This window comes from Astyanax mexicanus, chromosome 2, assembly GCF_023375975.1.
Source record: "Astyanax mexicanus isolate ESR-SI-001 chromosome 2, AstMex3_surface, whole genome shotgun sequence".
Lineage (NCBI taxonomy): Eukaryota > Metazoa > Chordata > Actinopteri > Characiformes > Acestrorhamphidae > Astyanax > Astyanax mexicanus.
In genome coordinates, this window is record NC_064409.1 from 49,043,253 (window position 1) to 49,057,658 (window position 14,406).

The 14,406-nt window shown below is 36.7% G+C and overlaps 1 protein-coding gene across 2 annotated transcripts in view; it reads left to right on the forward strand.

The window, feature by feature from the left end:
* Positions 1–9,216, forward strand: part of LOC103024360 (transcriptional enhancer factor TEF-3) — a 34,139-nt gene extending 24,923 nt beyond the window's left edge. For both annotated transcript variants that reach the window (XM_022672430.2, XM_015600835.3), the window contains exons 9-11: positions 4,429–4,569; positions 4,911–5,063; positions 8,298–9,216. In XM_022672430.2, the coding sequence (XP_022528151.1) occupies positions 4,429–4,569; positions 4,911–5,063; positions 8,298–8,411 (408 nt within the window). In that variant the 3' untranslated portion in view covers positions 8,412–9,216. The remainder of the gene's footprint in view (positions 1–4,428; positions 4,570–4,910; positions 5,064–8,297) is intronic.
* The last annotated feature ends 5,190 nt before the right edge of the window (positions 9,217–14,406 follow it).

The following is a 14,406-nucleotide window of genomic DNA, read 5'->3' on the forward strand; positions in this document are numbered from 1 at the left end:
CAAAAAATTGTTTATTAATTTCGAGAATATACTAATGCAACAAAATAAACAGTAGAAACTTCAGTTGAAACAAAAACATTTATTTTTCCAGGCAGGATTTTGTATAATAATATGTAACATAAACATAATATGATGTAAAAAACAAATGTATGTATAAACTGCAAACAAAACCAAATACACAAAAAATAACACTCAAAGCCGCACAGTAAATAGCAAAATACACAAAAAAACAAATATAAAACATTGCTTTTGCTCATGATATAAATATTTTTTTATAATTTAATGTGTAAAATATGAAATGGCACACCCCTATTGCAAAGCCTGTGGTGTTTCACTATTCCAAATACAACTATTTAGTACATTGAGGGTGGCCCTCATTTACAATGTTGCTGAGCCAATACGTAGAACAATCTATCTAATGCTGGAAAACCCATCATTACGTTTGGCCGCCAAAAGATTGAATAAAATAGTTTACTTATGAAGAGTATTTCTGTTTTTTTCATAGTGTCTGTTTCTCCTCCTCAATATGAAATCTCGTCTGTTGAGACTAGTGAATAAACAGTCCAACACTGAACACGAGTTATGCCCCATCTTACACTGCTCAGGACTTTCAATTACAACGCTGGGATCTTTTCATTCAGGACCAGATCCGGCTTTAAGCTTTGTCCAGAAAACCTGCCGTAAGAAATACAAATGAGCGCTGCTGTTCCATAAACTCATAAGTATGGGTCATGACTTGGGTGTCCTCAGGCAGAGGTCGCCATAACAACACTGACAGGCCTCCTGGCTGTACTCCAAAGCTATGGTATTCTAGATTAAATTTCCACACCGGCTATGGCCACCGTCTCGCACTGCACCCCGCGGGCGTGTCCTAACGGATCACCTCACGCTTTTGAAGTGCCGGTGGAATCGGATTTGAGACGGCCGTGCTAAATTGTTACACAGGGAGCCGGGCGACGTAATGCGATTTGGAACGTTGTGGGATGTTGATTGTAATTGGATGAATTCCCTCGCAGAAAGAGAGAAAGCGAGGGAGCGCGGGTTCAACTGAGAAATGAAGATAAATAAGGGAATAATGGAGAGCGAGGGATGGAGATGGAAGAGGTGTGGGGAGGAGAAAGGTGGCAGGGGTGTTATAATGGGGCATTAGGAGGCCGGGAGTGAGAGGGGAAAAGGTGAACCTGCCTTGAGTGCACGTTTTTATAAGGGCTAACATGAGAACATGGCTTCACTAACCCAGAGCTGTAGAATGAAACCTCATTCATCTATCCTCATTACCATTCACACACTGTTTAGATAAAACTGCCTCCAGGAACACACACACCAACATCCACTCACACAACGAGCACCTCGCTCTGTCACTGATCTAACATATTGCCTACATCTGTGTTCACGTTTAGCAGAAACTAAGGAGTCAATAATGATCATGTTGTTGAAGGTGAAGAAAGGAAAGTAAAAGTTCATTTTTACTTTCCTCAAACACAGATAACAGTATTTACAACAGTAATAAACATGGTTAGTAAAATTCCAAATAATTGTTAATCGACACTAGTTCAGACTAATATTAAACTTTACTAAATTGTAATGCTAAGAATGTTATAAATAATAATAAATTGATACATTAATTAATTTAAAATTTGTAATGATTATGACTAGTTAAGTGTCTTAACTAGTGTCAATGAATAATTTGTTGAGCCATTCTGTCGTAAGTACTGTTAATTAAATTACCCTTATTGTGAACTGTTACCAATATTACATATTACATATATCAATCATGTTTTAATGTTGACATATATTTTGCTTCTCTTTTGCTTGATTATTGACTTTATATATACACTAGAGAAAAGTAATTTTATGACTTCCCTGCTGCCAAAAAAAGCCTTTGTCCATATTAAAAAGTGTACAATCAATGATCAAAAGTCAAATAATTCAACATTTTTGTTAAAAAGCCAAAATAAATAGAAAAATAAGTTAGTATTTGTTTTGTTCTGTTAAAAATAATGTATTCTATTAATACAGATTATTTTTTATAAAATCACACAAGTGTACTCTTGCAATTTACAGGGAAAATATTGTAAAAGTTTTTTCACTCTACAGTTTTTAGTTCTGCTCCCTACTTCCAACCCTACCTGAAAATAATTGCTCCCCCACACCTTTAAATTATTGCTGTCCAATTAAGAACAAATATCTCCATTTTTGTTGATTTTTGGTTTGGATTTTTAGTTCAGTTTAAACACACAATCTGTCCTATACACCGTGTCAAACTGCTGAATGGACCAATATATATTCTCCAAAATTAAATGAATTAAACTCTTTTTACATGGACTTCCATTAAAAGTTAGGAAGGTTTTTTATCTCTCTTTTTCTTGCTGTTTTGGAGATACATGTTTTTCATTGGACAGTGATGAGATACAGATGTTACATGTGATGTTTAGGCTGTAGCTGTGACTGGTGATAACAAAAGCATGTTGCAAATCTTTCCTCATTTCTCACTAGCAACTAGCAAAAAAAAAAAAAAGGAAAATTTGATGAAAGTAGAGATCTTAAATTTAATTTAGAGTGGAAATCTTCATTATGTGTGTAACTGTGTAATCAGTTGTGTAATTATACTATAAAATAATTGCAGACTGAAGGCATGAAATGATTTATTATGTCAATATGAGTAATGGATTATACCAAGTTTTCTTAAAGGGGTAACTGAGCCAGAGCCATCTGAGGTCCTCCAGGCAGGTGCTGGCAGACTGGATTGGTATCTTAAGTTGAATCAACATCGAGAAGGCCGGAGCAGACGGCTGGACTTTACAAGGAGTCCAAGCCAGACAGTGTTTAGCCTGGGCATCTTAAATAGCGGCAAAGACATAGCATTACTGCAGAGAGTCTAGATTAGAGTTCTGTACAGGTGAGAGATGAGGGGCTGCTGTGTGTGAGTTGGATTTAAGCATTAATTGAAGAAGCTGGTTTCAATATCCCTGCCCCTCCATATTGACAGTGCTGTGGTGTCCTTGGGTTAGGCACTTTAAACCAGGTCATTCCATAGGCACGGGCCTGACAGAGTGAACTGTAAAGCTCTGTAATTCCAAGTAATACTTTTAAGTCTCTCTGGATAAAAGCATCTGTCAAGTGACAAAGTAATAAAGCCAGGAGACTGTGCTGACTGACTATGTTTAAATCTATGTGCAGAACATTAGGGTTACTTAAGGGATACTGCCTATAGCAGCAAGTTTTGTTAATAATAATAATAATAATAATACAACCACAAATCAGAAAAAAGAATGGACAGCATGGAAAATGCTAATAAAATAAATCCAAAATTAATTTAAACAGAGTCTAAATGTAAAACTCAATCAAAATTGTACATTTTAAATGTATTCAAATGCATTTAAAATACATTTTGGTCCAAAGAAGGATAGATGCATTTTTAGATGGTGTTAACATATGCCATATTCTTTTTAATTACTAGACGTTTTTCTGAGCCCATGCAGTGATTTTCAAGTCTGTTTTTTAATTAGACATTTTTTACCTATTTTTACACAAGTTAGAGTAGGTCTATGGGCTACACAAAACACGTCCATGAAGTTATTTGCACAAAATCACTGCCACCAGATCTCTCATCTCCATTCTTGCCAGTCTCAGTCCCTTTCACAATGAGCCGTTTAAGGGCACTGTCACCTTTACGCAAATAAGCTTTTGCTGGCCACGCTATGTTTACTGAGCTTTTACCACACATTATCTTTTGCAAAATGGCAAAACACAAACAGGCTAGTTCATGCCTAACTGTGAAAACTCATTATTTGAAATTTCTTACATTTCCCTCATCTGCTGACTTGCTACAGACAGTAGCAGTACAGTACAGATCCCTCCTTCCGACAAAGTCTGCTATCTAATTCTGCTGTGTACTGTTCAAGGTTTCCTTATTGTGATGTCACAATAAGAAAGTCATCCAAACGGCTCATAAAAGCATATGATTCCTGACATCAAAATCTTTCATGCTTGGAGTGTTTATAGTAGCAGTTTAGACCCAAGTGAGGGTCCAAAGATCACCAGCATTCAATATTGACTTCCAGCCATGTCCCTTACACACAGTGATTTCTCCAGGTTCTCTAAATATTTTGATGATGTTATGTACTGTAGATGGCAGAATATCCAGAGTCTTTGCAAATTTACATTGTTTTACAGAAAATAAAATTCACAGTGGAATAATAAAGGTATGTAAAAGGATAAAATAATTTAAAATATATAGTAACAGTTCAAAATCAAACAAACTGATTGTGGTTTGCCCAAAACATCACATATGTGTTTGATTGTAACCTTTAGGTCACGTTTGCTTGGACGTGCACTGTGCGGCTGTTGCACTGTGAAGGAGATACTGTGTATGGAATGGCTGTCAGCAGATCTCTGCATTGATGAAACCTCTGTGTGTTGATGCAGGCGGACCTGAGCGTGAACCTCCAGGATGACAGTAGTTTTTTCTATGGCGTCTCCAGCCAGTATGAAAGCTCTGATAACATGATCATCACCTCCTCCACTAAAGTCTGCTCCTTCGGCAAGCAAGTGGTGGAGAAAGTAGAGGTAAGAGCCGACAGGGAAAGGAGAGAAAGAAAGAAAGAAAGATGCAGCACAATATTGCCAGTGGCTCCGATGCACTAAGATTAAATAGAGATGCACCGATCTACAGGCAGACATTACAGTAATGAAATCTTTTATCAAATTTCATGTCACATCATCAGGGCACCACTGAGGTTCATGGATGGGAGCAGCTATTTTTTTCGCTGTGTATAAACCCTTATGAATCACACAGGAATTACATTACCTGCTATTGGCTCTAATATATATATGAACATGTATACCCAATGTGATTTCTGATTATGTTTACCAAGATGATAAATCTGTGTCTCTTTCTCTCTCGGCAGACGGAGTACGCACGGTTTGAGAATGGACGATATGTATTTAGAATCCACAGGTCACCCCTGTGTGAATATATGATCAACTTCATTCATAAACTTAAACACCTCCCAGAGAAATATATGATGAACAGTGTATTGGAGAACTTCACTATACTACAGGTAAACAGTGTTTATTTGTGGATCTGTGTGCACACAAAACTAGGCAGTCAGCATCCACTTATTGACTTTCCCTCATATAATTAACAAAAAATGTCCCAATTTGTGTAGATTTGAATTTCAATTATGTTTAGTTCCACTTTTCAGTGTGGTTTTTGACAAATGCTCTATATTCATTAGAGATGTCCAGTTCCATAGTCGACAAAAAAACAAAACTTCTGTACACACACATCACACATTAAGTTTTTTTTTTAAGTAACTGGAGCTGATTGATCATGGTGGTCAGTTAGACCAAATTTGAAGATATTAAACACACTATAAAATTATTTTAAATTAGTCAGCTACCAAACAAAAATGAATCAGTCCAGAATCTTACATTCTATAGAAAAAATCTCATTTCATATTCAATTAACTGCACATCTAAACTGTGTAGCTGTATTATTTATTTATTATTTAAAGTCCAGAAGAATATAGGTTTATATAGGTTCTCTGCATGTTCACTTTTTAAAAATTTTACTTTACTTCAGAATTAGGTAACTGCACATCTAAATGGTGCAGCTGTATTATTTATAGAAACAAAAAGTCTGGATCCATATAGGTTGATGGATTAATACTCTTGGATTAGATCAGCAGACAAATGAACTGGATTAGGGCATTCCTAATATTTATATTTTTGAGCTGTTTGAGCTATAATGTTGTAGTAAAAGAGTCCTAGCTTGTGCTGTACACGTTATTTTCTGTTATTTGAGACTGATATGGTTTTTGAGGGGAAACATTGGAGTATTTTGTATAGGAGGTTAAGGAGGTTAAGGAGTTTAAGAGGCAAATATTGCAGCACTATGGGGAATTCTCCTGCCTCATCAATAACTAACCCCTTAAGTGTGGCATTTAACTTCCTGAGTCAGCCGTACAGAGAGGAGCGTATTGAGCTGGATGGAAATGAGGCTATCGCTACAGCAACAGTGTGTTCCTAACAACAGCTCCTGAACACTGGTGTCCACTGTGCTGACCACTGCCTACTCTCTGCAACTCTCAGACAATGATCTACTCAGCCAGCAATGAGTGGCACAGGAGACTCACTCATGAGCCTGAATGTGTTCTCAGTGGTGCAACTTAGCCCAGATTGACTTTGAGTGACACCAAAACAGACACACATACACACATGCACACACACACACACACACACACACACAAGCACGCACAAAAGCTTTCTCACATCACAGCTCCGAGACGTGTTCATGTGATGTGTTGCAAGCAGTTTTCACAGTAACTCTGAAAAGCAGATAGTATCAATTTAAATTTATTTAGTCATTCAATATATTAATTGATTTGGACTTTCAAATTCAAATGATTTAATTCTAAGTATTTATTTTTATATCACTTATTTTATATTCAGCAGCTGTACTTTTTTTGTAAGTCACGAGACATAATTTATTCTGTGAAACTATCTAGAATAGAATAGAATAGAATAGAATAGAATAGAATATGGTTTATTGGCCACATCCCTGAATTCATCATTGATTATTTATGGCATTAAAACAATGACAATCTATAAATACCTACATAGGAAAAATACACTTCATATACACATACACCACACTGCATCAAGAATAAATAGCAAGTCAAAAAAGAACTGCTTAATGTGATTTTTGTTTTGCTTTAGCAGTGGTACAAGACAGATTTCTTGGTCCATTTTGTACTGACTAATACCTAATGAGACCACTGCTTGTTCCCATGATCAGTAATGCATTTCAGAGCTCAACAGAATAATGAAAGATATTTTATATATGGTCAGTACTTCTAGAAAAAGACCACCTATTTGTCCCTAATAAAAGAGCATATCTAGGCCTGAACAAACTGTATTTTGTACTGTTTTTGTTAGCTTTTTTCATTGTTGGCGGTGATGGCGTTGGGGAAATACTTTTCCATTCTCCAGTCATGTTACTTAGTCCATCCAAGCACCAGCCATGTTACTTATCCAGCCCGAGCTCCACCTGATGATAGGACTGCATCACTCATTAGCTCTCAGACCTATATTTATATAATCTGTTTACATCTGGTCTCTTCATGCGCAGCAGCTTCAGCAGTCCATGTTAAAAAGGAACCAACTGAATACAGAGGAGTTTTGGTTGTTGTTAAATGTGTCTTAGAGAAACAGATTGTTTACACTGAATTAAACATGTGGATTAAATGAGGTTCAGATCAACTCTTGAAATAGAATGATTGATTAGATTAGTATCTGTTTAAAATGTGATTTGTGTGTGTTCACACTTGCGTTTTCATATGGTCCAGATCCTTATGCTTAAAGCTCACCTTCCGTCGTTTTTTCTTTCATTTTAAAATGTCTAGTTGTGGTCTCTAGTATGAATGAATGACATGTGAGCCGTTTTTGTAAAAAAAAAAAAGTGCTCAGGTGTCTCTGTATAGCTCTTTTTTAATGGACTGTTTTAGGGGTGTGTCCAAAATGACCGGATTCCAGCTTTGCTCATGAATATTCATACATGCAAACAGCATGCAAATATCTCTCCTCTGATTGGCTAGGAGCACTGCGACGCCCCTCCACCGCTCTGCCGCTCACTGCCTCCCACCTGCTAACTGATGAGCGGTGATGTTGCGTCGCTTCAGCTCCGCCTCTGGGAGTTTCTCGAGCCAAGGTGGGCTGGTCTGTGAGTTTCTGCCTACGTAGGCAGAAACATAATTCAAAATTCACCCGTTTTTCGGAGGGGGGGGGGGGGGGGGATTTCTTTGCTTAGCTCCTGCAGACAATGGGGGCTGCAAAACAGTTTAATGTGCAGGTGTACACATTCAACTCGGAGAGACCTACTGTATTCCACAAAAAACAAGAAAAATCGGATTTTCGCGGAAGGTGACCTTTAAGATGCAGGACATGACCTGGAGTCAATTTGAGTCAAGTTTTTGACTCAATTTTAAAATGGTACTTTTCCCTTTGTTTATAACAGATACTTGCATAGATTAAATATTTAAAAAAATAATCACTATAAAATAAAATTAGTACAAAAAATTGACAGATATGTAATTTTAGTTGCCTAAAAATATTGGCTCTTTTAAGATGCTTTCCCATTCTATAGCCTATTTAATGCTTATTTATAGAGTGTACTTAGATTATTAACATCTGTGTGGGAGAGTGAACTGGAGAACAGCATGAAATTCAGGTTAAAGTGCAACGATTTGTTAATTTCTTACTTCTCTTTTCTTCTTCACCTCTGTCTCTCCCAGGTTGTTACAAACAGGGACACTCTGGAGACGTTGCTTTGTGTGGCGTACGTGTTTGAAGTATCCACCAGTGAGCACGGCGCCCAGCACCACATCTACAGATTGGTTAAAGACTGATAGCAGAGCATTGCTCTGGCTGGAGCCTGCTCCTACCACTACAACTACTACTACTACTAGTACTACTACTACAGCTAAACCACCACAACAGCCCCCCCTACTGACTGCAGTCCTAACCTCCAGTGGTCACGAGGACACGAGGGGTGACTGACTGACCCCACAGCACTGCTGAAGAGCCCCAACGCCCCAGCAGAAGAGGCTTCGCTACAGGAATCGGAACCACAGCCTGAATAAAGTTGTAGAATGTCAAAACGTCATTGTGCGCGCGTGACAGGCGTTTGCCATCTCTGTGTTTTTTTTCTCTTTTATATAACAAAACCTATGAGAGAAGGACATTTGCATGAAGACGTTTTCTCTCTCTCTCTCTTGATCCTCTTTAATCTATTTTTTCTCAAGAGTGTTTGTTATAGTATCTTTTTACACAGCTGCATGTGTTAGTGTCAAAACTGGTGGTCACCTGGTGACCAAAGATTTATACGACAGTATTTTCAGACTCCATGGTGGAGAAAAAAAGGGTATTTGACACTGAAACCTAAGTTATATTTGTTCCATTTGTTGTTTTATCGTATTGATTTCACTATATTTCAGCCAACACACGTAACACAACCCAATAACACAATTTAGTACTGAAACCGTTTATACACTGAAGACAGACCAGTGTTTCCAAACTTCAGCTAATGCTAAAATCCTATGTGAGCTGGGTCAACAGGACAATGCAAAATGTCAGAGAAGATCAACTGCAGAAATGGATCTGGAAAACACTGACTGGGAAAAAAAAACTGTTTGGATCCAGTTTGTCATGTACGACGGCGTTTTAGGGCCATACAAAAAATAAATAAAAACTGTTCACTTCGAGAATAAAGTCGTAATATTACGAGAATAAAGTCGTAATATTACGAGATTAAAGTCGTAATATTATGAGATTAAAGTCGTAATATTACGAGAATAAATTCGTAGTATTTTAAGGGAAATGTAGTTCTAACTGCGTGGGTTGCCCTTTAAGAGCGGAGCACTGAAAGGGGCATTTTCCGCTCATTATCTGTTACAGGGCTAATCGCCATTTATCTATTATGTATTATCTACATTTATAACCTGCAGATTATTAATGTAGTGTTATAATTAGATAATACAGTGTCCAGATTTTCCCATAGCCGAGCCTTCAGCACCCCTGCCGCGAAAATCCTCCCGTGCGGGGAGAGCGTGCGCTGCGGCGCGGACATTTCCTGCCTTTTAGTTGGGTTTTTGTGAACAAAGGAACAGAAATAAAGTAAATTCCAGTCATGAATAAAGAAAATAAACCTGATGCAGGATGACTGTGTGTTAATCTATATCAAAATCAAATATACTGTGAAGTGTACGTGACATGCACGTCAATTATCTCAACAATGTGGAATTGTGTTCATTAATTTTCTTATTTTCAACAAACAAGAAGTATACATTATATACATATACTATTAAAAGACTTTGGTCCAACTGGACATTGTAAAAATGAGGAAATAACGATAATATAAAAATTATGTAATGCAGTGACACTTGTCTATGAATTGGTCATATAGAGCTGCTTTAAATCTGTAACACTATATACAATTAAAATAGCTGACTTAAAATAATATTAGAATGTTTTAAGATGTTTATTTGAAGGGGCAGTTTATAATATAATTTGTATCGATTTGATAATTTATTCCAGTACCTAAAAATGTGCTTTAAAAGTGACCAAATGTAATTGTATGATGTAGATGTAGACATTAATATCAAGAAACTACACTAAAGACAGTTATCCTGTTCATACAACTAATTTGTATGTCTAATATAAATTACACTTGAATGCAAATTAAATGTAAATTAAACCATTTAAACACATTATTTTCTGATACACCCTTACAAATCAAAACTGTACATAAACCGTGTAATCACAGATACTGTTTCTTCTCCATAGTGAAACGGCGTGACCAAGGTCTTTAAGTTTCCCATATGGTCACCTTTCACAGGTATATAATGATGGAAACACAAAATTGCATTTCATGTATAACATATGCTGTTTCTATATCTGATAAAATAGACTAAAGATCTGCACATTGTCAAATCACAGTGTCCTCCTTAAGAAACAAGTCACATGCCTCATATAAAATACATAGAATTTGTTAAAGCTATATTTTCGGAATTATGTGTTTATTAAATTATTTAACCAGGTTTAAAACGTGGAGGCTGACTGAGTGTATAATACTAAAAGTATTGCAGGGTTTTGTGTAAGGTTATATCAGTTTGTAAGGTAGACTATCTACTAGGAAATATTAAGAATATTTTAATATGAATTATGTTTATTTAATTAATATATGTTAGCTCTATATTAGTTATTGAGAAATTAATAAACACATTTCCACATTGCATAACTTTGACACGCATATCATGTTTCACAGTATATTTGATCTTGACAGCACAGAGACAATCATCAGTAAAATGTTTATTGTCTTTATTCATGACTGGAATTTACTTTATTTCTGTTCCTTTGGTCACAAAAAACAAACTAAAAGGCAGGAAATGTCCGCGCAGCAGCGCACGCTCTCCCCACACGCGGCAGGGGTGCTGAAGGCTCGGCTATGCCACCATGGGAAAATCTGGACACTGTATTATCTAATTGCAACACTACATTAATAATCTGCAGGTTATAAATGTAGATAATAAATAATAGATAAATGGCGATTAGCCCTGTAACAGATAATGAGCGGAAAATGCCCCTTTCAGTGCTCCGCTCTTAAAGGGCAACCCACGCAGTTAGAACTACATTTCCCTTAAAATACTATGACTTTATTCTCATAATATTATGACCTTATTCTTGTAATATTACGACTTTAATCTCGTAATATTACGACTTTATTCTCGTAATATTACGTCTTTAATCTCGTAATATTACGACTTTATTCTCGTAATATTACAACTTTATTCTCGAAGTGAACAGTTTTTATTTATTTTTTGTATGGCCCTAAAACGCCGTCGTAGTCATGAACTCTTATAAACTATCATTTATAATGTTGGAGGAAAAACAGTGTGCTATGCTTTCACTCCAAGAAGAATTCTGTCACATCCGAGACCCAAAGAAACCACAGCTGTGCCAACGTGAGACTGCACAGAGAAATCTGGGAAATAAACATGGATCTGTGCAGATGAGAACTTGACAGCAGAACCTTCTTTTTGATTTGACACTGTTTCTATTATTGAGGAAGCTGAATCTGCCAGATAACAGCTCGACAAAAGACATGAAATAAAGCAAGTGTGGCAGCCTCTGGTCTGATTGTTTTTCCTCATTTGAAAAGCCTGTTTAGCCTATTGATTCACTACACAAAACTGATGATGGCATATTACAATGATTTTATCGGAATTTAAATTAAGTACATATGATTTACTGAAAGGAATCTTTTAGTACAGAATCTACAAGCTGGGCATGTTTGCTCATTTCTGAAATAAAAGAATAAAGCTCAGGACACAGGGGGTGGGATTCCAAGACTGAAATTAAGCCTGGACAGGTTTTGGGCTACGCAGCATTTTAGATGTAGATTTTCCATTAAAAGGAAAATATAATCTACGACTAGGTTTTAATCCCTGTCCGGGAAACTGCCCCAGGGAGTTCAAATCCTCTTAGTTGCTACTTCACTTCTGGACAGTCATACATTTGAAGAAATTCACCTAGTGCCATCTAGTGATGAGAAAATAGGTAGTGCACGTCCACTGCTGTGTTTCTTTTTAATGAAGCATTGATAATATATTAATGCATTAATATTAGTTCGTTTCAGTGCCCCGACTTGCTGACAGACATCAGCAAAACACTAACAAAAACTTATTAAGCATAATCTCAACAGTAGGCCCCTTTAAATGTGTCATTTTGGGAATCAGTCACAAAACTGACTGGTCTTAACATTATTAGAATTCTCTAGATCATGAAACGCTGATGATGTATTCTAATGAGTGCCGTTTACGAATGCCCTTTCCGCCATATCTATCAGAGAGTGTCCCAAAGGTTGCCTTTCCAGTGGATAAAATGGGATGTTTGTCTCATCGCGTTCTCCATTAGGAATAACTTTCATGTGGTGCACTATAAGTGCCCTCACAATTACGGATTAAATATGGATTATATTTGATGGTACAAGGCAAAGTAAATTGTTGTCAATGATGAAAATTAATTAAAAATTAAAATTAATTCTATCTGATTCATTCATGTATCTTTTAAGTTTTAGCCACGCCCCCTTTAGAATGTACTTGACCTAAGTCATGCAAAAGATGCCCTATTATTTTTTGGTCCCTGCCTTTCAAAGAGAGTTCTGCACTCAAAGCTCCTACAACACATTATAGCCTTTATCATTCTCAAAATAGAAGTCCGGATCGAATCTGGCAAGATTTGGCCAGATAAAAGCCTTTTCGGGCTTTCAGGCTGCAAAAAGGGTTTCATTTCAACAAAACAAAGACCCAAATAATAACATGAGGAAAACACAGATGTGGCTTCAGAAAAAAATAGCTCTCTGTCATACCAACACAACTTTATAGAAGGGAATAACAACTCTCAATTGATGTGAACGTAAGATATTAAAATATTAATTTTAGCACGATTATGATTTATTATCCATCACAGAATGTAAAAAAAAAGATTCTCATTATGTAACAAAGTAAAAACAGCAAAAGTGGCGATATAAGGTTTTGTTCAGTAAAATATATTTGAACTACACAGATTAAGAAAAGCAAAACCTGAAGTGCAAGAAAAGCGCAACCTGTCCACTCTGAATCATCCCATCATCTGCTACACTGTACAACTTCATTTCCTGCCTCTAAAACGATTTGTTTTCTGTGTTTCTTTTATCAGGAAAAGTTTAAAACAAATTTATTTAAATAAAACCCAGATCATCAGCGGCCCCTTTATAGCTCCGCTCTACTCATGTAGGTTAATGGCACCATCTAGCGACCATGAAATGCAATGACAACACCAATCACTCATTTAAAATGAAAAGATAAATACGTAATATATTACTCACTAAATATATATAGGTTAAATATGGAGCTTAAATATCATTGCTATATAAGTGAAATAAGAGACTAAACTCTAACTCACTATTTTAATAAGAATGTAATAGCAAATCATGTGAGTTTTAGGGGCTTATATGTTTCTTTAGGATACTAAAATAAAACTATAGGAATGTTATATTCTTACTTTAAATTAGTTACTTTAAGTGATTAACATTACACAAATCTTTACTTACATTGTTCATAGGCTTTTGTGTCTGTGGCAGTGTTATTAAAACATACAATCAACAATCGTTTTTTTATGCATCTTCAAGTGTCCTTTAGACATTACAAAGTGTAATTTTGGGCATCTCCAAGTGTCCTTTTTGCATTTCCAAATGTCCTTTTGGCATCTCCAAGTGTCCCTTTGGGCATCTCCAAGTGTTCTTTTTGGTCGTCTCCAAATGTTCCTTTAGACATCACAAAGTGTCCCTTTTGGCATCTCCAAGTGTCCTTTTTGGGCATCTCCAAGTGTCCCTTTGGGCATCTCTAAGTGTCCCTTTGGGCATCTCCAAGTGTCATTTGTGTGCATCTCCAAGTGTCCTTTTTGCATTTCCAAATGTCCTTTTGGCATCTCCAAGTGTCCTTTTTGGGCATCTACAAGTGTCCCTTCGGGCATCTCCAAATATACTTTTGGGCATCTCCAAGTGTCCTTTTGGCATCTCCAAGTGTCCCTTCGGGCATCTCCAAGTATCCTTTTGGGCATCTCCAAGTGTTCTTTTGGGCATCTCCAAGTGTCCCTCGGGCATCTCCAAGTATCCCTTTGGCATCTCCAAGTATCTTTTTGGCATCTCCAAGTGTCCTTTTTGGGCATCTCCAAATGTCCCTTTAGACATCACAAAGTGTCCCTTTTGGCATCTCCAAGTGTCCCTTCGGGCATCTCCATGTGTCCCTTGGGCATCTACAAGTGTCCTTTTGGCATCTACAAGTGTCCCTTTGGGCATCTCCA